Here is a 27723-nt window from a genome sequence, read left to right on the forward strand (position 1 = left end):
GATTTGTAAATATGTTTATTTGTTCATATTATCACATGTTTATCATTGTTCATATTATCACATGTTTATAATTGTTCATATTATCACATGTTTATTATTGTTCATATTATCACATGTTTGTCTTTGTTCATATTATCTTATTATGTTTATCAATTTTCATGTTATCACATGTTTATCATTGTTATACTGTTGTTATATTGATACTATGTTGTAAATATGTTTGTACTCTCATACCCCTGAGAGGGGGTCGATAGAGTCAATAAAATCTTACTTATTACTTATTACTTGTATTCAATAACATTTTTAGACTTTATCACATACTAAATTTCAACCTCTGAATTTTTTCTAAAGCTTAATCTTAGTATCATTTAGATATTAATGATATATGCACCTGTTACAATTTTGTGTGCAATATCTATACGTTTTGACAGAAAAATGAGTGAAAACAGGGTGAATTTCTAATTATGAAGGAAATCCTGTATACTGCGAGCAGTGTAGGGAGCTTCAACGAATGAAACTTTCCTTACAACATGCCTTCATGAAAATCAATTTTAAGTTGGGAAAGTGGTGTTTGAACTGGAACAAACTTCACTGAAATGAAATGTTATGATATGGTCTTGACATTCCGACTCATATATAAATCTCTTTAAAATGTCCTATAATCAAATGGAAATAAGCTTCTAAAAATATCTCATATCTTTAACAGGTTGAATCAATTAAAAACAGGAATATCAAAGAAACAGAGGTAAAAGTTTGAATGCAGTTAAACAAATACAAGTAAAATGGCTTTAAATTTTGAAAAGTTGTCTCAACTTATACTGGTACAAATTTGCAATGACATTTAAATCGTTTGACTGTGACGTATTTGGGAACGACTCTCCTATTCATTATTGGTAAATTTTTCTGATGTCCATTTTTTTTTTTTTTTTTTTTTTTTTTTTTGGGGGGGGTCCTTTTAAGCATATTTCTCTTAGGGTACTTTGTAAAATACATACAACTGCGCCTCCTATATGCCTCTGCCCTAAAGTCAAATGGACGGAATTATTTGTGACGTATCACAATGAAAACAAAAAAGCTATCTTCCTATCATCAAGTTTGAAGTTCATATCTCGAGCGGTTCTCAAGATATCGCATTCGAGAGAAAGACGGACGGACGGACGGACGGACGTACGTATGTACGGGCATACGGATAACCCGAAAACATAATGCCTCTGGCACCATCTTCGGTAGGCTGAGGCATACAACTAATATTTTTTCATTGTTTGTGTTGGAACAAATGGGATAATTGTCCACCGCAAACATTACAGTGACATCTACTGATTCGGCATATAGAAATTGCTGTATGTTTAACTTTCTCATTGTTTCTCTGTTTTTGTTCTACCACTCTGGTTCTCTGAATTTTCTGCTCTATTTTGGAGCATCTTTGTTTTTAGGGTGGAATGTGATATAGAGGTATTAGTCAGTTATAAAATAACATTTTTCTCAACATCCATGAGGAGACGAGAAAAAATTCTGTGTTTTGAGGCATCTTTACATTCTACATTTTTACTCATTTTCTAGATATATTATTAAATATCAAGATGATTTGAAAAAGTGTCAATGATTCCCTTTACAGTGATGAACATGAACATGTAATTATTGCATTTAATCCTAGTGAAAATTTCACGATTCATGACACAAAGGTTCACAGGTCTTAGCTAGGAGGGTGTGTGGGTGTCCAAAATACACCCACTCTTTTTGCTAGATACCCTACCTCTATCAATTAACGGCACTTGTTTAAGGACACTTTATTTGCAATTTGAACACAAAATTTGAAACGAAAAAAACTCTGGGCCATGAGAATACCTGGATAAATCTTGCCTGTATATTTATTATATACACAGGCCTGAAGACTGAATGAACAATCTAAACTCCTTATTAGTACTGTATCTAAGGGTTTGAATGAAGTAAAAGAACTCACAAATTCCTACCATTTTGCTGCTGTAAGTTGGATGTTGACAGGAAGATCCCTCGCTAAGAGTCTGCTCAGTAATGTAGACATATCTTCTCTGTTGTACTTAGCTAGGGCAAAGAAAATAATATAAGGTACAAATTCACTTCAAACTCTATCATTTGTTTTCAAAACACATTTTTAATCTATTGGTATTCTTGAATGATTTGGGCCAAAAAAGCAAGATATACATGTATGTACTAGCTGCCTCAGTGCTTGGTGCACTGGAGCTACAAACCTCTGGGTCTCTTTACCCTGAAAAAAATCTTAGACATTTTAAGTTGTGGCGAGGGGTGGGAAGTGCATTACATTGACCAAGTGTAAAAAATTACATGTAGAAATGAAAAGTTATATGTACATACAGTACATGTGTGTATTTCGCTGAGCAAGGGGCATGTTCCCTCCATGCCCCTTCCCTGGATATGGCACCAACCTTTACCGCATTTTCCCACTCCATATGCATTGCCCTATCAATCCTGATCCATTCTTGGACAGGATATCTAGATATTTTGAATCCGAAATAAGCCTGACATCTATGACTTTCCCCCTAATTTTTGAAATATATGACGTTGGGTGGGGGGGGGGGGGGGGTCATCACAAAGTATATCACTTCCCTCGTTTCAAACGCAATGTAAAACTTCAAGGAATTTTTTTTAATGATGAAGCAAAAACATTCTAGGACACCTGCTCATGCAAAAATTGCTCTGTGATAAATTTCCTACTTCGCAATTCCTTTCTTCAACCTTGGACCAAAGACTACATGTATACCTAGCCTGCACCCTGAAACCTGACATAAAAACCAAATCACAACATTCAGCATAAACCTACATGTATAGCTCTAATGAAATAAAACAATTAACGATTGCTATATACCACTGTAAAATCAATTTAAGTGGATCGATTAATGAGTGGGACTGAATTGACTTATATACATGTATATATATATATATATATATATATATATATGCCAGAAGACTTGATAGTGGGCTTTCCAAATATACTGTGCTATAAATTTGCCGTTTCCAAAATAAGAAAGAAGTATTCATATAATTTTGATTTCCTTTCTCATGTACATGTAAACATATCAAGGATTAATCCTTGCCAATTCACACATACACAAATGCAGGGATTCACTTCAGTAAAGTCATCTTTTGTGTGAGCATATATCCTAGATTAGCGTTTTTTTTCAACCAGGGTGCTGTAAGACATCTCTAGGGGTACCGGGTAAGAAGTTTATTTGTCTACATTAAAGATTTATTTTGGAACAAAGTCAATATTTCATAATCAAATAAATCTCTATTTATTTTCATGAGGAAATAGCATTTTAAAGATAACTAGAAATATCGCAATCTGTATTGCTGCGCAATGCAAATGTTTCCCCTGGCAGTGGCAGCGATTTGTGTCATCCTTATGTTCGAAGGAGGGACAAAGATCCCCTCTCACCTCCCTGAAATAAAAGGAGGACATAGAAATCGCAACTACTGGCTCAGACTATTGTCAAGACTAGAAGCAGCATCACTGGAAACAATAGGTGTGTAGATTAGAGTATAATGCATCTCTGTCGAAAATTTGAAAGAAATCTGTCAAGAATTGTAGGATTCTTCTTGTTGTAAGCGCTTTGGGCCGCTCTGGGAAAATCGCAATATATAAATAATAATAATAATAATAATATTAATGTGGCAGTTAGCGCACTCAAAATACAGCCACCAAAATATGACCTTTGTCCCTATAACAAACGAAATACAGGTGGCAGCATCAACAAACACTAAAGATGTGTAGATTTCACTATTAAAGACACACCTCCATACAAAATTTGAACAAAATCTGTAAAGAAATGTGGCAGTTAGAGAGCATAAAAGGCATATGATAACTTGGGAAACTGGTGGCAGCATCACCAAAAACTTAAGACGCATACATTTTTACCAACGTACACTTCCATACTCAATTTGAAAGAAATCTGTCAAGAAATGATGCAGTTACACCGCACACTAGAGTGCACACAAGTCATCTATCAAATTATGACCTTTGACCCTATAAAAGACGGAACACTGAAGGCAGCATCACCAAAATCTATAGGCTTGTAGATTATACCAAGATACATCTTGTTCAAAATTTGAACAAAATCCCTTGAAAAATGTGGCCTTTTACTCTATAGAAGACGGAACACTGGGGGCAGCACATAAGAATATGACGCCGCAGCTGCTGATTCCAAAGTACACCTCTTAAAAGGGTGCAGTACCTTTAAACAAGGGAAACGCTCTCCGCGGTCTCGCCTGCATAACGCAATTCAATATGATAAACCAGAACGTCAATGACGTAGCGCTCATCCGCATCTTGCAACAACAAATATCGTAAATTTTATGTGGTACACTTTTGAACTGGTCAAAAAATAAAAATTTGATGCCCTGGAAGGAACATAAATTTCATTTCATTTGCATAAAGTACCATAAAATCAATGGTGCAAAATCTCACAATTCTGTGTAGAAGTTTAGTGTTCCAAATTTAGCTCTACCAGATAAGGCAAACCAAATCAAAATCGGTCAAGAAATGAGGGAAAAGAAGCAATTTTTGTTATTTTTGGAATAAATTTGCATAAATTACCATAATTAATTAATGGAGAACAATTTCAAAATTCTGTGTAGAAGTTTAGGGTACCAAAGTTAGCTCTACGATATAAAGCAAACCAAATCAAAATCGGTCGAGAAATGAAGAAGAAGCCTTTTTTGTGATTTCGAATAAATTTGCATAAATTAGCATAGATAATGAATTTCACGATTCTGAGTAGAAATTTCAAAACCCCCTCCTAGCCATCATATGAAACAATCAGAATCAAAATCGAGTGAAAAATAACGAAGAAGAAGCATTTTGAAAATCTTAATGTTGATGCCACAACAAAGTCTAAGTTTGTTGACCTTAAAATTAAATGACCTTTAAACTTAACTTAGTGACCTGAAATTCTACTCACATGATTGGGGAGACTTGATAACCCTATAGTCCAAGTTTCATTGACTAAGAACTTATACTTTCAAAATTATATTAAAAATTCAAAAACTTAACCTTAGGTTAAGTTTTCGATGATGATGCTACAACATAGTCCAAGTCTGTTGACCTTGACTTTGTGATCTGAAATTCTACTCCCATGATTGGGGATACTTGATTACCTTATAGTCAAAGTTTCATTGACTAAGAACTTATACTTTAAAAATTATATCAAAAATTCAAAAACTTAACCTTAGGTTAAGTTTTTGATGTTGACGCCGCCGTCGCCGTCGCCGTCGCCACGGTCACTGGAAAAGCGGCGCCCATGTCTCGCTTTTTGCTACGCAGGCGAGACAAAAACAATTTAAAAGCTGTCCTAGATAATGTCATACATTTACATGAGGCAACCCTAAGCTTTGCCTGAGGAGTTTGGGTAGAGCTTCAAAAATATATGTATCTCTTAAATCCTCAATAATGTAAAATTACCATAATCCCTTCATCCACAATCAAGATACAGTTGTCCAGGCATCTGTATCATATGCCCGATAAACAAACATACATTGTGAATTTATCACACACTATCACATTTATGTAAAGAGAGATATAATTGTTGTCTTCTTGATCATTACTTACCGGTTGATATTTCAAAGGAGACAAAACGGTTCTGGTAACTGAGAGCAGATAGACACTGAAGAGCTGGGAGTCGAATCTAGAAAGAAATACAAGATCTCATACTGAATGATCTAAAAGGACTATTCTTCAAACACTTTAATAAACAGCATACCGGTATGTTACAGGACAATACACTTCTTGAAAGTAATATCTATAAAAGCTGTTTGCAATAAAGGTATGATTCAAATGAAGCTGGTCTTTTCCTTGCCTAATGAGGCTTTCTCTGTACAGGTAGACGTGATGCATATAAACAATTTACTTTTAATGATAATCCCTTCATCATAACTTAAAACCTTTTTTTTTTAGATGAATCTATTGTACAAAGCTAACAATCTGAGTACATTCATGCACAATAAGCTAGTAGAGCAGCAGTCTGAGCTTTGAAGCAAAATAGAGTGCAATGGCCTTCGCGTAGGAATTTTATAAATTTCTTTTTTGCAAAGAGTGCTTGACTACATTGTGTGTACATGTATCTCCATTCTTCAGTATCAACCATTTGATAAATCAAATAAATCCAACAAGCTAACAGGTGGGCAAGTGGACAAATAATTAGTGTCTACAAGTGAGTCTACTAGTATGTCTAACATTAATACTGTCTAGTAATTCTTTCTCTGATATTACATCACAAAGTACAAAACATGATATTTTTATTTTTTTGTGTGTGATTTTTTTCAAAATATATAATTTTTTATCAAAAAACATTATTTTCCATATATCAAAATCAGAGAGGTGTCTTCTTAGTAGCTCTCCAGGAATTTGCTTGTGTACAAGGAAAATATTTTGTGCAAAGGACAATCTTTTGCAAGCGAAACATTATAGCAACCAAAAGCTATTGACTTGATTTCCACAATAACAAGATTTTTACCCATATGTGTCTCAAACAGCAAATGTATTAGTGTACTGAGGACGTGTTTGGTGTGTTCAAAACTTCAAATTGAGTTTTAAAGATATCTTTAAAGTTAAACCTTTAATCACCATGGTTTGATTGTCATATGATGGATAATTAAAATACCCTCATGTTGATATCAATTCACCAAACCCTTGGTGATTTGGGGTTGTACTTCAGAAATAATCTTTAAAACTCATTTCAAACACACCAAACTCGTCCTCAATACACCAATACATGCCTAAGGCTGAGCCTAAGCGTGTATTTTGGAAGTCGTGTACACGTCTGGACATATGATCGGTTACACTTGTACACGGCCATGTTCTAATCACGCACACACACTGTCTCTATCTCTCTCTCTCTCTCTCTCTCTCTCATCCTCTTTCTCTCCCCCCCCCCCTCCCCTCATCGGAACCCCCCCCCCCCTCTCACCAGCACCCGGGTCATGTGATCTAGTATCTCTGCTTGATCTAGTATCTCTTGTTCAATCTGAAGCAAGTAAACAAATTCAATATTCATGAATGTGTACATCATTCTGCTGCCAGATCGGCCATTCACTCCAGCTGTTAATATGCATCTACGATTTCATTTGCTCAGCCTCATACATACATGTAACGCCTGGCTGGAATGCTCCCCAGGGAGTGGAGATTGTGCACACATTGTGTCCGGGTAAGCACTGAATCCAATGACCGGGGTAATAATATATTTGTAAAGCGCTTAGAGACATTTGTATTAAGCGCAATATAAAAAATTAAATATTATTATTATTATTGTGCATGTGCTCACTGGGAAAGCGCATGTGTTTGATAGTGGCGTGTGTGTAAAACCTATCTTGTTACGTCCAAGCCGCGTTCACGAGCACTGGCTAGCGCTTGCGATCTACACAATTTCTGTCGCTTGTCATGTTTGCCGTTGCAAATTTTTACGTACCCCTTATGTCTAGTGTTGACCTTGGGCTGAAGTAGGGGAAGAAGCACATCGCTTGCAAATGATTTTAAGGAAGCGAGGTGTGTCTTGCTTCAAGTATGTTTGTAAACTTTGTAGGTAAAGAATAATATTCATGTCCCTTTTCTCATACACAAGTCACCGCATGTAGACATGTACGAGAAATAGTACACATGTACATGTACTTGTTGAACGGACGAGTACATGGAACATCCGTGTACACGTCACAGCCTTATTTAATACACATGTGGGCTAAAATGTTGTTTTTGTGGAAATTAAGTCAATAACTTTGGGTTGCTATAACTTTTGGCTGAAAGGAGATATACGCCTCTCCTTAGACAAAGAAATTTTCCTTGTACATGGACAAATTCCTGGAAAGTTTCAAAAAAAGATACCTCTCTGATTTTCGTATATGGAAAATTAAATTTGTTGAAAAATAATTTTAAAACCCTGTTTTTTACCTACCGGTATAACTGTTGATTAATCCCAATTCCATTGAAATAATGGTAGATGCTTTTCTTTTATATGACACCAAATTCATGGTGGTTCAAGGTCTTCTTAAAATATTATTTACAAAAAACTATTTCCGCAAAAAGGGCTGCTTTTTTTTTGGATACCCCTCCCGATTTAGGGGTGACCGCTACAAATTAATAAGAAATACCTCTAGAAATATTGTGTATTTTGATAAAACCCTTTTAATAAAAAACAAGGTGTGCTTAGATTGTGAAGTAGTGGCAGCCAACTCACATACTATATACCAGTAAGCATAATATTTGACTTTGGCACTACGCTTTTAAATAAAGAGCAAACATACCAACAAACGAGCTCAACAATGTTGCACAATTGCAAGTGCACTCACACATACACCAACAGAGGATAATTCTTCAGTACTACCGTATATATCACATTACCACCTTAATTTTCATACTCCTACAGGATATATCAAGTACCAAACTCATGATCATTTTTTTTTTAGGGAGCCACCCAGGCTTTCTTTAATGACTGTTAAGGAGCCCAGTGCTCAAGGAGCCATTAACTACTGGGCTCCCGCAGAATTTGGGTCCTGGTATTATGAATGAACATGCTTTAAAAGGCGATTATGTGAGACAGGCCTCAGATTACCTTGTTGATTTCTGAGCACAGCAAGGGAGCGAGAGCTTCAACTGCTCCATGTTGGTACAGTATATCCTGCTGTTTGGGTGCCTACATTAAAAAAAACAGTAGAAATGAAAACAATTGTAACGCACATGTAGGTTTAAATGCTAATATGAGGACTAATTGACTGTTTATTAGTATTAAAAATGCCCTGATCTTGAACCCAACTCGAACGATGAGATAACTGGCAGAGCAGCAGGTAAAATATGCAGATTTACACATAGAAGATAGGAATATATTTAACTGTGGTGATGAAAGGAGAAGAATAAGGAAGAAAACAAAATATAGCAAACACCAATCAGACTATGGTCAAGACTAGGAATAGTAGCATCACCAAAACAGTATGTGTGTAGATTGGAGTTTAATGCATCTCTGTAGAAAATTTGAAAGAAATCTGTGAAGAAATGTGGCAGTTAGAGCGCACAAAAGACAGCCACCAAAATATGACCTTTGACCCTATAACAGACGGACACAGGTGGCAGCATCACCAAACACTAAAGATGTGTAGATTGTACTAAGACACACCTCCATACAACATTTGAAAGAAATCCGTCAAGAAATGTGGCAGTTAGAGCGCATAAAAGACATATAAACGGTATGACCTTTGACCATATAAAAGATGGAACAATGAGGGCAGCATCACCCAAAAGTGCAGATTGTACCAAGATATAATTCTAATTCTCTATTCAAAATTGAGCTCGAAGTCTATGAAGGTATATCAAGATGTCAATCCCTACATTATTTGCTTCTTGACTGCCTATCACTTGCTATTGTGAATTCTTGTAGTTTGTCCTCGTTGACTATTAGCTTGGGGTCTACATCTGGGCAATATTCTGACTGTTGTCTTTATTTTGACTGATGATGTGAGCGACGTGGACATGCAGAGACTGATCAAAAGACCTACATCTTGGCCTTGAATTCATGAACATTTTCAGCCACTCTCGCACTTTGTAGATTTTGTATTGGTGTCTTCACTGGGGAATTGCAAGAGTAACCCAGGGGAAACACCTGAATGCTCACTGCACACGTGAGCAGAAATGATTTTGGGAAACAAGGGGCAGTTGGAGGGATAATAGTAAGAAACTGATCTTACTTTGACATCACACCTATTCTAGTAGAATTATGAATGATCACAAGAAGAGCTCTTGACCAATCCATGAACAAGATATTTTCTATGAGGGACATATTAAGTCTTAAAGGGAAATCCAACCCTAATAGCAAACAACTCTAAAAGAAAGCAGCAAAATCAGAGAAGCAGACTGGTGAAAGTTTGGACGAAAAATGACAAAAAATTAGAAAGTTATGAATATTTGACAGTTGTAATCACTATACGTATGGGCACTTCAAATTGGCTGAATCAAAATGTCTATGTGGTGTAGTGCTGGACAACTTTCCAATTTTTTCCAGCACACAAAATGACTATAATTTTTTTTCTTTTTCCCCCACTAAGTATGAATCAGGATGGACTTTTCTTTTTAGATGATCTGTAATAGTACATTCTCCAATATAGATTTTGAGTACCGGTAGTGCCCCAAGGGTAAAGCAGAAGGCCCTTGGAAGAAAACAGAAATTAGTGATATTTTTGTACACAACAACCTGGAGACTTATCCGCAACTTCATCACAATCCACTGAAAAACTTGCCAATTAGAGAATCCCATATATATATAGTGATCTCACATCTAAAACATTCACAACTTTCTTATTATTGGTCCAATTCATTTCAAACTTTCAGCATTATGTTTCTCTGATTTTCCTGCTTTCATTCAAATGAACTTATTACAAGGGTTGGTTTGCCCTTTAACAATGAACCTTACCTTACAACATTGCGACAGTATGTGAGCCACACATTCCTGTGTACACAGTGTCTTTGGTAGGAGGTGTATGAGATGTGGTATTACTGCAGCATCCTGATATAGAAAATACATTGTATACAAATATATTTCAAATTCAATATCATATGTTAACTTTGTTGAGCTGCTACATTCAAAATACTACATCACAAAAACATTACATCATCAAAAATATTTCAAAGGCATTTCTTCATAAGCTTTAACAAAAAATAATGTGGAAAACTGAAGCTTATCTTAATAATGAAAAAGCTTCAGATTTTAAAACCAGAACAAAATATTTGTAATTGGGAACAAAGTTTGATTCTGTTCATCTTTGGATATGATTCAATGAAATTCTTTACTTGAATCTAACTCTTTAGCCAAGACATTTTTATCTCGCTTTTTATCCAAACTATCTAACACTGAGAAAGAGGAAATCATCAGATGTACACATATCGAATATGACCAGCATTTTCATGATCTTTCAAAGACTGAAAATTCTCCCTATTGCATTTGACTATTATTTTTTACTGTCAAACACATAATAATTTTTTTCAGCTTGCAAAGTTACGACACCCTTACATACATTTACGTCCAGTCAAGCCTTGAAATAAGCGGCCAGGAACAAGGGGTAACTTTTTAAGTTGCCCCTTGCTCACAGGGATTTAAAGGGATTAGGTATCTTTGTCTCAGATTCTGAAATAAAATCCTGGATTTAGGTCATGCTGCAATGATAATTATAAATATAAACCTTTAGGTAAGTTAGGAACCCCATGACCTTTACACGCCGATCGCCTGCCTGATTATCAAGATATTTATGATTAGAAATTGGAATCAAATTTTGCGTTTTCTAGACGGTTTTCTTAACACTACTGGAGAAAACGAAAGTATGGTAAAACCGGTCACTTAAAGATTTTTACTTTTTTGAGGCACTTCTTGATCTTTTTGAAGAGCAATTTTTTTAGGACTCCAATATTACATCATATCACAGACACTGATAATACGTAGGGCCATGCATCTCAGATTTAACATTGTTAACGATGCCTTTAACCAGAACAAGGGGCAATTTCTGAAGAACTAATTACACAAGTTATTTAAGCTAAAAAATAAAATGTTAATATCGTAATGTGAATACGATCAATTTTCACAAACACTCTCGGCGGAACACGAACGGTGTGTGGTGGCAGCAAGCTAGCGGTCTGGCAGTTTGCCACTGATGCTACTGCGCCAGCAGTAGATCCGCTGCACGCAAAATTACAGGGACTCGTAAGGTTTGCGGTGGAAAGCTGGCGGGCTAGATTTTTGTCAAAACAATGTTAGATTGGCTGCTGGCAAAATGAAAGCAACTACGATCGAGACCATCGTTGGTGTTCTTAACTTGTCAATGAGAGAATTCTAAATTCTATTTAAGATGATTTAATAAAATAAACCAATAACGATCAGTAATGATCTGTAATGACTGTACAAATGCCAGTTTATTTCTCCATTTGACTATTTTTTTTTTCTTGATCCTTCGAGCCATTTGGTCATTCAAGAGTCAATGCAATGAATGAAGGGGCAACTATATTTCAGTATGTGTGCAACAGCGCCTTCTAGTGCTGCATAAGTATGCCTACCATCAGAAATTGCGCCTTGCCGTCTAGTTTAAGATGGGCGCAATTGGTGACTTTACGAGTGCAAATTTGCGCCCTGCACCTGCTTATTTCAAGGGTTGCTTTCAGTGTTCATTATTAATGTCAGCTGACATTGAAAGTTATTATCTCTTGTGGGGTGCAACTTTATGGAGAATCTTCTGATCCGGCGTAAACAAAAAAGGTGTTCTATTGCCCTTTGCGACCGACCCAAAAATCTTAAAACCTACGATCTGCTTCTTCTTTTTGTTGCTGTTTTTTATACAATGTATCATTGTACATACCTCAAATACTACATCATCAACTGGGGCGACTGAGCTAGTCAAAATAGTCCTAAGAAATCGTAGGCAAGCCTCCACAAACTTGATGTCATCACTGCCAAGACCTATAGGAATGTATACAATCACAGAAATCCAAATATTTGATAACATGCTGTCTTATTATCAATTTATCACCAAAGCCACCAAACATGGAATGAAATTCAAACTTGGCTTTCCTGCTCTGGAATCAAACAAGAGCAACTTAATTCTTCCCCATGATTCTCTCATCATGATGATTGTCCAAAGAACATCAAAACACTATATATGCACAATTAACATCTAAGATATAGAAGAATGTTGGTTTGTTTTATCTGACTACTTAAAAAGCAAATGTACACGTATTCTTGGAAGTACAATAATCAGGGGTCAAATGGCATTAAGCGCTCTCCGGAGGACTTGGTATTGAGGATTAATGCCCCTAGCCCATCGACTTGGTTTCAGTTGGGATGTCCCAGTTGGGAGTCCACTGCTCTACCGCTAAATCATTGACTACCTGCAAGTCTACAAGTAATGTAATAGTATCATAGATAAATATTTTAAATTTAAGCTTCACCTTGAAGCATGACTGCTAGGATGCGTTTGTCCATCAGTTCTCTCTTGTTGTCCACTGTTCCTTTGGCAAAGCTACCAAGTAATACAGCGGTCTCCACCAGGATCTCAGGGGGAACTCCTTCGCTTGTCATTATGTAATGTATTCTGTGGTAAGACAGAAGAACACACAAAACTTATTTGAACGCAAGGGGATGGGAGGAATATGAGGCAAAGAAATCATTGTAAGAATTTACATTTCATATTAAAAGAAGTAATCTGTACTGGAAATGATTTGACAAATTGACAACCTACTGGATTATTTTCATTAATTGTAATCAAATAACTTTCTGTTTCAAATGCAGCTGATAATGGGTGTGACTGATGTTACACACAGAGCAGGTCAGTAACTAGGATAGTGAGGGGGGGGGGCAAAGCCTCTGAGCGGGTGGTGGGTCCAGGGTAGGGAAAATTTTGGCATTTTTCTGTTTCAAAATCAAGTTTAAAATACAATTTTGAACAACGAAACGGTTTCACTAAAAACTGTGTCATACCTATGTTGTTTGCATTGCTGCATGGCTCTTTTCAAATATGTCTACCCCTTATTGCATGCATGTTACAGAACCGATACAGCAGTAACAGTACATGTACAGTATGGTACAGTACATACCAAGTAATGTACCGTTCCACACGTAATTACTCCCCATCTGCAGTAGATAAAAGGATAACAGGTGCGGGCTAGAGCTCACAGCACATGGGATATTTTTTAGGTGGCCTGATTGACTAAGAATCTATACTTTCAAAATTATATAAAAAATTCAAAAACTTAACCTTAGGTTAAGTTTTCGATGATGATGCCACAACATAGTCTAAGTCTGTTGACCTGAAATGACCTTTAACCTTGACTTTATGACCTGAAATTCAACTCACATGATTGGGGATACTTGATAACCCTATAGTACAAGTTTCATTGACTAAGGACTTATACTTTAAAAATTATATCAAAAATTCAAAAACTTAACCTTAGTAGGTTAAGTTTTTGACCTACTAAGGTTAAGTTTTTGATGTTGATGCCGTCGCCGCTGCCGCCGGAAAAGTGGCGCCTATGTCTCGCTTTTTGCTTCGCAGGCGAGACAAAACAGTAGATTTGATCAAGATACATCTCCATACAAAATGTATAAGAAATCCTTCAAGAAATGTGGCAGTTAGAGCGCACATAAGAGCAGCAGCGCACGCGGCGGCGTAACACTGCTGAATCCAAAGTACTGTACCTCTCCGGCAGTATTGCCGGGGGTACAACAATGCCTAATTTTCCACTTTGTTCATTTTTAAAAGATATACTATTTGTAGTTAGATATACATGTACCTGTCGATAGCTCCACATAGCATAAAGTTTGTCTTTTGTTTGTTACTGCCAATGATCACATTCTTCATTGATCTGGAAAGAAAAAAAACAACAAACAAACAAAAACATAGTGAGGAAAAATCACAAATGCACAAAGACAACTAGTAAAATGTATCTGCATGTACATGTGTAATTGGTTCATTCCTAATAATACAGAAACATTTTTTTTTTATGTGGTACTTGTCCACCAGAGGCTAGAATTAAGTTGATTTTATACCCAAATAATCACTGGACTGAAATAAAAGGACATGTTAAAAACATGTATGTATACATTTATAATTGTAAATACATGTATAAAGGTTTATTAATACAGTGCTGTGATTCTTGGGGCACATGACTCTAACCTTCGGCTGTTGGTCCTTCTACAAAATATTTTCAACAGACTTTTAATCATATCAGGCAATATAAATATATGATACAATATACCGGTATGAAAGATAGAAAATTCTGACAAAGTAGGAAGCATTCTGTATGTAGCAGCCTACAGACCACTCAACAGTAACAATAAATGTGAAATGTGCAAAGTTTGTCAAAAAACTCAGAATTTGTGAGACCATTGTGGGCATTGTGTGAGTACTCTGCATATATAATACAATAAAAATTGTGTGCCTCAATGTTTAATGAATACCAGAATTAATGTTTGCAAACAAATGACCATTAAAGGCCTCGTTTAACGATTGTTAAATCTGAGATATATAGCCCTACGTGTTATCAGTGTCTGTGATATGGTGTATTATTCAACGTCTACTAAGATTCTTGCAACCTCATTGGTCAATTCTTGATCACATGACATGCGCTAAAATTACTGTTAAACGACATCATTCTCTGGCCGTGCAATTCGAGTTTATCCTTTTGCACAATTGCACTCTGATGTCACTAACGATGTACAAAGTTTATTGTGAGGTAAGTGAAGTCACCGTGCAATGGTGCAAAAGATTCAACAGAAATTGCACTCCGCTTAACAATAAACATAAAACATGATACGCGCATGGTACCCGCATGGTTTGCTGCCTGCTTAATAATAGTGCGGGCTCACTATCAGCAATTTCATGATCAATACAAAACCAAAAAAAATCGCTGAGATTAAGGCCTAGGAAAACTGTTCTTTAAAAAAAAAATTGTTTAAATCTTGTGAACGTCCTAGGTGAAGTATAAAACAAATAGTGAATGGTCTTTATTATAGCAATGGAACAATATTTTGAATTCGGTGAAAGATGAGATGCTCCATTCAACTCGGCTGCGCCTCGTTGAATAGAGCATCTCTTATCTTTCACCTCGTGCAAAATCTTGTACCATTGCACTCATGGCCATTCACTATTTGTATAATATTGAAGCCCTAAAAAAATGATCATGAAGTGCATCAAAAAAGCAAAAATTTTGAGTGACCGGTTTTACCATGCTCATTTTCCCCAATAGACTGTAGTGTTAAATGTATGAAAACCGTCTGAAAAACACAAAATGAAATTTTGATTTTCAATCATAAATATCTTGATAATCACAGGCGATTGTAAAAGTCACGGTATTCGTGAATGACCTAAAGGTTTATAATTATGATTGCTGCATGAGCTAAATCAAGGATTTTCATTAAGGATCTGAGATAAAGTTACCGGATCCCTTTAACATATTTTCAATTTGCATCTGGCTTTTCTGGGAACAATGAAATCATACATGCATGATCACTATGGGCACATGTAGGAGAATGCACCGATTGTATAATCTGATTGTATAATCTAAAGCTTCTCCTGATTGGCAACTTTCCTGAATGCCAAGACTATTGAAATGAAGACTCAATTAGACTTACTTTAGGTTACAGAGAAGCTGCTGCTGATCTGTGACCATCAAATTGTCCACATACACCTGACTAAATCCATGATCCTATGAAATGATGAAAGGGAAATACAATGTTAATAGATAAATTCTATCATTAGAAGAAGTGTGATTTTATCTTCTGTTTTGTTTATGTTTTCATCAAACTTAAATATACACAATGACAAGTGATACTTTGTACACATACATGTAGCACTGACTTATCTGCACTCTGCTACTGAGCTTGGACCAACACTTACATTCGGCAGAAGTTAGAATCTACTCCATTCACCTGACTGGATTTTGCCTAAAGAAAATCACACCCAAAAGTTTTTGCTCCACCACTGTCTTTGGAGCAGAATACTCTTTAATTTTATATACAGTGCGTCCCAGAAAAAACGAAACCGAGAATTATTGATGTTTTATCATAACTTAGACATTTATAATTAATAAATGACACATATTTGGAAAGCTTAGATCCTCCTCTTTCATTTGATGCAACTCATGTGGTGCATATGTCAGGCATGAGTGATTAACATGAATTTGAAGAGAGGAAACCAAAAAGTCATTTGGCGGACGGTATCTGAATTGCAAAGAAAAAATCACATTTATAGAAAGTTGAGTTTCTGCCCTTTCATATGACACCTCAATCAGGAAAAATGAGCAAGGAATCACAAAGTTCTGTTTATTTAAAGTAGTGCTTGCATTTCCATAATTTTATCAAACGAATCCGTTTTCACTTGCTGCCTGCCATAGCAAAAAGCAGAATTGACAAAAGACTCCGTTTCGTTGACAATCAGCCATGCATGAAGTCTTTCGTCTACGGCTGATTGTCAATGAAAAGGAGTTAAGTCTTTTGTTAAAGGGATAGTTGAGTTCTGTTTTCAGACCGCAAATGCCTTCAAAGTGCATGGTTATTGCTCTTATTCTTATCTATGACATTTATGGTGCCCTTTAGAACCTAAAATCGCTATGAAGGTCATTTTAGACCCCAAAATGTGTGAAATTTAGCCAATACAATCATACCAATTCAGCTCCACTTTTAAAAAAACATGGTGACCGTTAATTAATTATTTAATTAAAAATAAAAATACATGAGCCGGATAATTGAGGGTAACATGAGCAACACGAAAATGCCAACAAAAAATCCAACATTGGCTGAATTACGACGTAAAAGGCGTTATTCGTTTATTTCAACCATTTTTTTCTTCAAATTTTTAAAAATATCTAATAATTTGTGGTGGTACACAAGTATTAGAAATCGTTATACTTCAGCCGTCTCTGAACAGATTTTGATCAAACAAAGATGATTTTGACAGTTTTTCATTATCTCACAAAAAAAGTATTTTGTGTAGCACCCTTTGCAACAGAACTCAACTATCCCTTTAAGTCCGTTTGTTGCTACGGCAAGCAGCCAGTGAAAACGAATTTGTTCAATAAAATTATGGAAATGCAAGCACTACTTAATAAACGAACAGAACTTTGTTATTCCTAGTTCATTTTCCCTGATTGAGGTGTCATATGAGCCGGATAGAGCCTTCTCTTCATCTGCTCCGCATCTTTGGAACTCTCTACCTGTCCAACTTCGAAATTGTAACAACATTGATACCTTTAAATTTGAACTCAAAACCTATCTTTTCCGGCAACATTGCGAATAATATGTGACATATTGAGGGAGCCAGGCGCCTTTGAATGCTTTTGCAGATAAATGGCGCTATACAAATGCTGTTCATCATCATCATCATCATCATATGAAAGGACAGAAACTCAACTTTCTAGAAATGTGATTTTCTCTTTGACATTTAGATACCGTCCGCCAAATGACTTTTTGGTTTCCTCTCTTCAAATTCATTTTGATCACTCATGCGTGAAATATGCATTATATGAATTGCATCAAATGAAAGAGGAGGATCTAGGCTTTACAAATGTGTGTCATTTATCAATTATAATTGTGATTAAGTTATGATAAAACATCAATAATTCTTGGTTTCGTTTTTTCTGGGATGCACTGTATACAATGTAGATCATCACTTTGGCTCACTGAGTGACCTACAAAAAAAAATGAGGGGGGGGGGGCTTGATATATCTAATTTTCCTGAAATTTTTTGGGGCTACTTTTTTAACATTCAGGGGCTGCTTTTTCCATTACTGGGACATCTTTATCATTACTTTCTAAAAGGATACATTTTGTTGAGTTTATTTACATGTAGTAGGCTTACTGGCCTATATCTTTGATTAAGGTTTCTGGCTTCCTGAAAGGGACAATAAATTTCAATTCAATTCATATTTAACCATTAAAGATAAAGATCAGTTCTGGTCGTGCGATTGCATTGTGAAAGAAACGTTGTGGAATCGATCAGAAAAGGTTGATCATTTAGCATATAAGAATTGGTGTGTACTGTAAGGTTGTGGAATCATCAAAATGATAAGAAATTTGGCCCAGTCTTGGCAAAGTTACAAGCACTGTACACAGAAAGATGTGTATGGGACTACGCGACACGTGCGCAATATCTATCCGGTCCACATAGATATACTAATTTACCAAATATATCAATTAGTAGGTGGCTTCTCGGCAAAATTTGTATCATCACGTATTAGTCAAAACATATTCTTTCACATGACTGGTAATAAGAGCTTCCATTTTATTTTTTGAGAGGGGGGTGTTTCCAAAACTGGTATTTACCTTTAACCCATTCAAAAAGAGAGCATTTTAATGAATTAAATAAATAAGTTTTAATGCATTGATTTGATTTGTATCATACTCATACTTACTCAAGGAGGCATTAGGTATTTTTTGTGTAGTAAAAATTGTTCAGACCACCTCTATTCATTTTGAAACACAACTGTACAAAACTCACCAGAATTCACTAAAAATCAGTACTTAAGTGACAATTGATGACACCTAAAAAACAGTGAAATACAATCTTATCAACTCATTAGTGTTGACAATTTTTTTTTTTAAATAAACAAATACAAACTCAGAAGTCTACTGCCAATACTGGTGATGGGCCACTTCGTATTCCTTGTGTGCATATTTTGGTCGCCACGCACACGCTGAATCTCTGTGTAAAAATCTTATCACAAATTTGGTCGTAAATAACTTGACCCATAACTTACCATGTGGCGCATACGTAAAAACCCGTAAATTTTTGTGGGTGCAAAACGGAGCGTAGGGACCAGGTTTTTGGTGGTCAATTTTGTTTTGATGGATGAATAGCTTGTAACTCGAAGATTCTCTAAACGATAGCGAAACAAGACACGACGGAGGAAAAATCAGTGGCAGTTTCTTCAGTTTTTTCTACATGATTTTGTGTATCAGCTGGAAGTTACAAAAACAGATTTATTACGGTTATTTACCGTACCGTAAATCTCTGTGTATAAGACGCACTTTTTTGCTGCCCAAAAAAATTGAAAGTCGGTGGTGCGTCTTATATACACAGGTACAAAAATAAAATAATTAAGTTTTGATTTATGCCCCTCCACCTGGCGCTATGCCTGGCAATGTCTCCCAGCTCAGTAATTGATGCGTTGACTCACCACTCAGAAACTAGTACAACACTCAAATTTGTCTGTCATCTTGGTTTGAAAGTAATTTTTCTAATAGATCTCAATATGTAGTTTATAATAATAATTCCTCCAACTTTTCTTCTATTACACATGGCGTACCACAAGGTTCTATCCTAGGTCCTCTACTGTTTTTTAATTTACATTAATGATCTTACACATTCAGCTGCACCTTGCAGTTAAATGGGGTTTTTTAACACGGACCTGGCTTGCTGCCGACAGATTCGGCAAAAAAAAAGAAAAAAGAGGGGTGCGGTTAATACACGAGGGCAGTTTATTACACCGTTAATTACGGTTTTGAAAGATGAAATAATATACTATTATTGTGCAAATACTGTTCATGTATGTCATGTAAAAGAAAATTAGTAAAGGAAATGGAAAACTAGAATTATTTACTTACCCGCCGAACATTTTTTTCATTTTTTTGCAAGCATCGGACGTTCATGTGTAGCGCACGTATAGCGCACACATAGCGCGTGGCTAAAATGGGGATAATACGCATTCATCGGAGGTTTGGAAACCGGATCAAAAGTCGTAAGACGGGGGTAAGTTTGACTGCGTTGTTTTCACGAAAAAAGTATTATTTTCTTGTTTTGGGTAGATTTAAGTTAGGTAGAACTATAAGAAAGGTGGTTTTCACAACATGAATTTCAATTAAAAGGGATTTGTTATTATTTTTGTTTATATAGTAAATAAGTAAGGTAGGCCTACTCAAATTTTCCTCATTTCTTTCACCCCTACCCTCTCTCCAACCCTTCTCTCCAACCAAAGGCAAACTGATGGCAATTTGGACTTCTTGAAGAGTGTATTTCTTTGAAGTTTAGAGCCATTTTCAAAAGCCATTTAAACTTTAGTTCAAGTAGGTCGATGGCTCAAAATGCTAAAAAGAAGTGAGTTCCATACCTTCTATTGATGTGCCAAAATTCATTCCCCTACCATTAACGGTTTTCAATTTAGGCAGACTTGAAAACGCACAAAAAAGCTTAAGTGTGCTTTAAAATATGAAGTTTTAAGAGTTTAGAGCCATTTTCAAATGCCATTTAAAATTAATTTAAATGGATTTGATGGTCCAAACTTACAGAAATAATTAAGCTATATTTATACCCCAGATATGCCGAAATTCAGAGATTCGAACAAATGCATACGCTTAGTTTTCAGGCCAGAACTGCTCTCTCTCTCTCTCTCTCTCTCTCTCTCTCACGAAGATTCAATCATCACTACTAAGATCACATGATCTCACCGCGCAAACATGATCTGTTTATAAATAACTTCTGAGATAAACGCATGTTGCCAGACACCTTGTCTCCAAAGTACCCTTTGTTTAGAAACACTTGAAACATAATATGAAAAATACGCTACGCTAGCTCTCGTCATTCAAACATTCAATTCATTGGTGAACAAATTAAATTTGGAATTGATTAATAAGTTCTCTGCTTGTTTCGTGTGTCTATGTTTGTTCTTCTTTTTAGATTGTCTTCTTCTTTTTCTTCTCCTTCCTTTTCTTCTCCCCCTTCTTCTTATTCCTCTCCTTCCTTTTTTTCTTCCCCCATCCCTCTGCTTCTTCATCTCCACTTCTTTTTCTTCCACCCCCCCCCCCGGACCCGCCCCTCTGCTTCTTCACCTACTCATCTTCCTCCCCCCCCCCCCCCACTCTGCTTATATATCTCCCATTCTTCTTTTTCCTCTCCTTCCTTTGCTTTCTTCCCCAATCCCCTCTGCTTCTTCATCTACTCTTCTTCTTTTTCTTCACCCTCACCCCTTTGCTTCTTCATCTATTCTTCTTCCTTCCCCCCCCCCCCTTCTGCTTCTTTATATCCCCTTCTTTTTCCTCTCCTTCCTTTTTTCTTCCCCAATCCCCTCTGCTTCTTCATTTTCTTTACCCCGCCCCCTCTGCTTTTCATCTACTCTTCTTCTTTTTCTTCTCCTTTGTTTTCTCCCCCTGCTTCTTCATCTCCCCTTCTTCTTTTTCTTCTCCTTCCTTTTCTTCTCCCCTTCTTCTTTTTCCTCTCCTTCCTTTGTTTTCTTCCGCAATCCCCTCTGCTTCTTCATCTACTCTTCATCTTTTTTCTTCAACCCCACCCCTTTGCTTCTTCATCTACTCTTCTCTCCCCCCCCCCCCCCCCCCTCTGCTTCTTTATATCCCCTTCTTTTTCCTCTCCTTCCTTTTTTTCCTTCCACAATCCCCTCTGCTTCTTCATCTACTCTTCCTCATTTTCTTCTCCCCCGCCCCCTCTGCTTTTCATCTACTCTTCTTTTCTTCTCCTTCCTTTTCTTCTCCCCTCCTTCTACATATCCCCTTACTTCTTTTTCCTCGCCTTCCTTTTTTTCTTCCCTCACCCCCTCTGCTTCTTCATCTCCTCTTCTTCTTCACCTCCTCTTCTTCTTTTTCTTCTCCCTCTCTCTGCTTCATAATCTCCCTGTCTACTTCTTTTTTTTCTTTTTTCATCTCATTCTCCTTCCGTTTTTTTTTCTTTAAATGGGGATAAGAGGCACGTTTTTTCATTTGTGAAAGGTAAATCGTTGGTTTAGGTGTAACGCTTCAGAAAAAATATATCCGTAATCACATGCTTGTTTTGATCCATTTCTATTGTTTGGGGCATCACCCTGCGTTAATCCTACCCCTCCCCGTCTAATTATCCCTCGGTTACTTTTAATCAACACTTATCACATGCACATACCAACAGTTATAATAATATACATATCAACTCCGTTTTAGTTGCATATCGAGGGGGGGGGGGTAGTTGTATTGTAATTTCATAATGATTGTCAATAACATTTTTTCAAGAAAAAAAGAAGAAGCATATTTCATGATTTCCACTCTGACAAACATGCACATATTATACTGACCACGGGAAGCTTCCTTAATAAAATGGAATCCATCCCCGGAGTTCATTCAACTCCGTTTTTGTTCCAATCGGGTGGGGGGGGGGTGTCAATTCTTCGATTTGATAGGCAAAGAATAAACATAACAAATAATGATGATACTAAATATAATTGATGTTCAATTGATGACGAATTGAAAAAATAGTGTATCAGGACAATTACCACTGTCAATTTTCTTCATGGATGTCAATCTTGACCCATAATTTCCTGAAAAGGGACCCCTGATTAAACGGATTCAAGTAGTCAAGTAGTCAAGTTGGTAAGTGGAACCGAAGTAGTTAAGCATTTAGCTAATTTAAGACTTTAAATGCATTGGATACGCATCCGGTAAAATATCAAAATTAGGGATTAAGTTTGGCCAAGTTTTGTGTAACGTTTCTTTACACAAACGCGCGTCCACTACAGCGTATAGGTAGGGTGTCTGAACGATTTTTCTATTTTCAATTTGGGATCGTTTTTCACCATTTTTGTTTGATATTTGAATTAAAAATGTTATCAGAATAATACATTTCAAATTTCAAGTCTCACCGATGTTTCTATCAAAAGTTACAGCCCCTCCAAAACGCTGGTATATTCATATCATTTTGGTCAAAATCGACGAAAAAGACGTCCACGCAGAGTGATGTTGTTTTGCTTAATTCAGACAAACAGCTGTATCGCGCGATATGCAAGCGTATGCATATAGTACGCATGTTGCTAAGCCAATGCGCGACTTGCAGCTTGAGCCACGCTGTCTCCGCGATATGTGCCATTGACTAGTATGGGTGGCTGTTCGCGCAGTAGAAACCGGAAGTGAATACATGTTGTAGTCAATGGCAATATCGCGGAGACAATGTGATATTGCTGTCTCCACGATATTGCCATTGACTATAACGTGTATTCACTTCCGGGTTTATCGCGCGAATGACAAACCATAATTTTATTCACTATAATGTGTAATTGAATTTGGGGTTTCGTTCGTACGCGGAGATGTTACGCGATGTAACCATGGTTTGGACTGAGCGGAGCGCACGCCCCCTAATTAGCTGATCCACCAAATAGCGAGAAGGGTATTTTTAAACTGTTATCAGTTGTGATCCCTGGGGGCTAGCGAAAAAATAAGCACATAGAATCGTTCCTTAGGACTGGGACTACTTATCGATCGGGGCGTCATATCTCAAAAGTGACAAACCTCAGAGTTAGCCAGGACACAATGTTTCAATTGCTGTTTTGACCAAGATATTTTTAGAATTTCGGGGGCTACGCCCCTTTGGAAATATTGGAATTCACCTGCTCTTTCATATGACACCTCATTTATTGAGTATCACCTTCAGGATCACAACAGATAAAGGTTTGAATCTCGAATTGAAAAAAAAAAATTGACTTTTTTTGCATGGTCGCGCAATGCACGTAGACTGCATAGGGATGCGTGTAATCTCTAGACCTATGGTAGGGAGGCCAATGCCCGGGCGTAAGGCTTCTACGCCTACGATTTGTGCGCTCGTCGTCCAAGTCAGAAAATTACCAGAAGAAAAAAAAAGGGGAAAAAAAAGAAAACAAATATCTATGGAATAAAATGTATAACAAATACACAATTACACACTCCACAACATACCTATAATCACGGATCTGTAATGGTCTTTCACCATTTGTTGACGATCCTGCAGATTTTGATGTATTTTGATCCAATAATTGCGCTAGCAGACGAAAATAACGGACGCACAAGAGAAACTAGACGGGTCCTAGAGGGCGATGAGGTTAGCTCACTAAAATCCTTCTCAATGACTGAAGGTAGCGCCTAAAAATATGGAATCAATTTAATATCAAAGAACTTTTGATAGAGATTAACATATCAGTTGTGCACAAATGTCACTTTTAACAACTAGAAAATATAACGAAAAAGGATTATATCTTTTTAATTGCAGATTTTTACAAACTGCACAATCAAAGGTAGATAGAGTACGATGTTTTTGTCAATCTTGCGTTGGTTTGAGCCCCATAGCTAGAGCCATCTCAAATTGGGGAGCAAAACTGTGGACAAAGACGTCATTGTTCCAGCCCAAAATAGAAGTCTTGCGACATCATAATATGAATATGTATGAGGTCCGGTCTCATCGCGCGCAAAACAAATTTGACGTAGTCTCACACATAGTACCTTTTTCTCAGCACTAGACACCAGTGTCGTGCAGTAATGTATGAGAAGTGTAAAAAAATGACATTTCAGTAAAAAAAAAAAGTCTACGTGAGCAGTCTAATACTCCAATTGAGAAGTGTAATGAATGCCATGATTTGAACGTGTGTGTTTTAGTGTATGATATCGTCATGGTTAGTGAGAGAGAGAGAGAGAGAGAGAGGGAGAGAAATATCTCCGTCAGTACACGTCTATCAATGCGTGCAGTCCTATTGACTATGTTTGATTCTTGATTCCTTATTGTGTTCGCTGCAACTGTGGGATTTATCGATCGTATTGTGTTCGCTGCAACTGTTGGATTTTGCAGTGTCAGATTGATCTTTACTCATGAGGAAATAATTGGAATACATATCAAAACTAAGGTAGGCCTATTTATTTATTTCAATCATTTTCTTAATTTACAATGAGTGGTTTTCGAGCTTTCTCTCATTATGGCATGGCTAGCATGGCTCGATTGCGGCTTGCATGCAATTACCGTACCTGGACGGCCTGTAGTACTGTGTCGGTGTGTGCGACTAATTCAAGGCTAGCCGGTGATGATGAATGTACTTTCGCGCGAAGTTTTGAACTTGTTGTCCGGGCAATGACCATGATGACACGCCCATTCCCTCGGGCCTGTCTAATTCTCGACGTAATTTTTGGGACCATGAAATTGATTGTTTCAAGGCTCTTGCGTACGGCCAAGCGTAGAAGGAAGGGAGTGCTTAAAAGCTGGATATCTCCTATTTTATGGAACTTCTGGAGTCGGCAGATGGGTGAGTTTTCTTAGTGAAAGTAAATGCTTTCTTTTAATCTTTGTTTTATTTTAAACAAATTCGTAATTAAAAAGTTAGATTTGGGCATTGGCCTCCCTACCTATGCTATGGGAAGAATTTTAGCACACAACATCGGGTGCGCGATCAGACACCCTACATGTACCTGTAGGCCCTACATGTACATCACGCTGCTGCTACTCACGTTTGAGTTCTCGTGTTGTCTGCTTCACGTGCGCGCGCTATCCTCGACGTGACGCGCGGAGGAGCTAGCCGAGGCGAGGTCATTGAATATTCATTAGCCACCATTTTGATTTTTGTCGGTCAATGCTTGACGTGGGTCATCGAGAAGCAGCCAAAAGCTCGGTAGATCTAGGATCTACATGTAAGTCCTTTTATTTCTTTTATATTTATATTTCGTGAGGAAGGGGGGGGGGGGGTAAAAAGGGAACTTTTAGGGACTGACAATTGCCTAGAAAATTACTGCAATTGAAGATAAATGATCTAGATCTAGATCTAGATCTAGATTCTAATCTATTTCCCCTTAAGTTTGCATTTTGTCATGTTTGTGGGAGGGGCCTAGCCCTAACGGCTAATATTAGGGTGTCTGAACGATTTTTCAAATTTCAATTTGGGATCGTTTTTCACCATTTTTGTTTGATATTTGAATAAAAAATGTTATCAGAATAATACATTTCAAATTTCAAGTCTCACCGATGTTTCTATCAAAAGTTACAGCCCCTCCAACACGCTGGTATATTCATATCATTTTGGTCAAAATCGTCGAAAAAGACGTCCACGCAGAGTGATGTTGTTTTGCTAAATTTAGCCAAACAGCTGTATCGCGCGATATGCAAGCGTATGCATATCGTACGCATGCTGCTAAGCCAATCCGCGACTTGCAGCTTGAGCTACGCTGTCTCCGCGACATGTGCGATTGACTAGTATGGTTGGCGTTCGTCGCACAATAAACCCGGAAGTGAATGCACGTTATAGTCAATGGCAATATCGCGGAGACAACGCACGTTGTCTCCGCGATATTGCCATTGACTATAACGTGTATTCACTTCCGGGTTTATCGAGGGAATTTCCAACCATAATTTCAGTCACTATAATGTGTAATTGAATTTGGGGTTTCGTTCGTGCGCGGAGATGTTACGCGATGTAACCATGGTTTGGACTGAGCGGAGCGCACGCCCCCTAATTAGCTGATCCACCAAATAGCGAGAAGGGTATTTTTAAACTGTTATCAGTTGTGATCCCTGGGGGCTAGCGAAAATATAATCACATAGAATTGTTCCTTAGGACTGGGACTACTTATCGATCGGGGCGTCATATCTCAAAAGTGACAAACCTCAGAGTTAGCCAGGACACAATGTTTAAATTGCTGTTTTGACCAAGATATTTTTAGAATTTCGGGGGCTACGCCCCTTTGGAAATATTGGAATTCACCTGCTCTTTCATATGACACCTCATTCATTGATTATCACCTTCAGGATCACAACTGATAAAGGTTTGAATCTCGATTTGAAAAAAAAAAATTGACTTTTTTTGCATGGTCGCGCAATGCACGTAGGCTGCATAGGGATGCGTGTAATCTCTATGGGAAGAATTTTAGCACACAACATCGGGTGCGCGATCAGACACCCTACTAATATCTAGCCGTGATATCTTCAACATACGATGGCATAGGCGATCGTTCAGTCTCTAGAAGTAGAAGGTCTATATCCGAAGGTCTAGTGGAGCCAGACGTAGTCTCAGTGGAACAACCGACGATATACTTATAGATCTAAAGTTACTTTTTCTAGGCCTAGATCTAGTCTAGGCTAGGCCCTAGTCGTACCAACTACCAAAGATCTTCCATAAGTTGTGTAGTTCTCAACTCACCATAGCTGCAATATTTCTTTATACTAATGTCTGGAACAACTGGTCAGATAAACAAGTCCCGAATTTGTGTAAACTTTCGACGGATTCCTCACACTTTTGTTTGATAGATCTGAACATGCATCATGCACAGTGCACGGGTGGTGGTATGCACTGCACTGCGCCACTGATCTCTACGGATTTTTCCGTAGAGATCAGTCATCGAACTTGGTTTGAGTTCGTTGAGATCAGTGCACTGCGCTCATTGAAACTGGCGACCAATAAGGAGGAGGCGCTAGCCACCAACAATGGGGACTAAAGTGTCTTTAAGTCGTACAATCGAA

The 27723-nt window shown here is 37.2% G+C and overlaps 1 protein-coding gene across 2 annotated transcripts in view; it reads right to left on the reverse strand.

Moving 5' to 3' along the window:
• The window catches only part of LOC100891724 (armadillo repeat-containing protein 8), a 77194-nt gene extending 49601 nt beyond the window's left edge, over positions 1-27593 (reverse strand). The window contains exons 1-10 of one of the 2 annotated variants that reach the window (XM_030974732.1): positions 27404-27593; positions 19265-19383; positions 16143-16216; positions 14303-14374; positions 12962-13104; positions 12373-12473; positions 10443-10535; positions 8595-8675; positions 5603-5678; positions 1971-2061 (exon numbers count right to left, since the gene is read on the reverse strand). In XM_030974732.1, coding sequence (XP_030830592.1) covers positions 1971-2061; positions 5603-5678; positions 8595-8675; positions 10443-10535; positions 12373-12473; positions 12962-13104; positions 14303-14374; positions 16143-16216; positions 19265-19276 — 743 coding nt within the window. In that variant the 5' untranslated portion in view covers positions 19277-19383; positions 27404-27593. The remainder of the gene's footprint in view (positions 1-1970; positions 2062-5602; positions 5679-8594; positions 8676-10442; positions 10536-12372; positions 12474-12961; positions 13105-14302; positions 14375-16142; positions 16217-19264; positions 19384-27403) is intronic. The other variant, XM_030974733.1, reaches the window with a different exon arrangement.
• Between the last annotated feature and the right edge of the window lie 130 nt (positions 27594-27723).

This window comes from Strongylocentrotus purpuratus, unplaced genomic scaffold (assembly GCF_000002235.5).
Source record: "Strongylocentrotus purpuratus isolate Spur 01 unplaced genomic scaffold, Spur_5.0 spur5_scaffold_7, whole genome shotgun sequence".
NCBI lineage: Eukaryota > Metazoa > Echinodermata > Echinoidea > Camarodonta > Strongylocentrotidae > Strongylocentrotus > Strongylocentrotus purpuratus.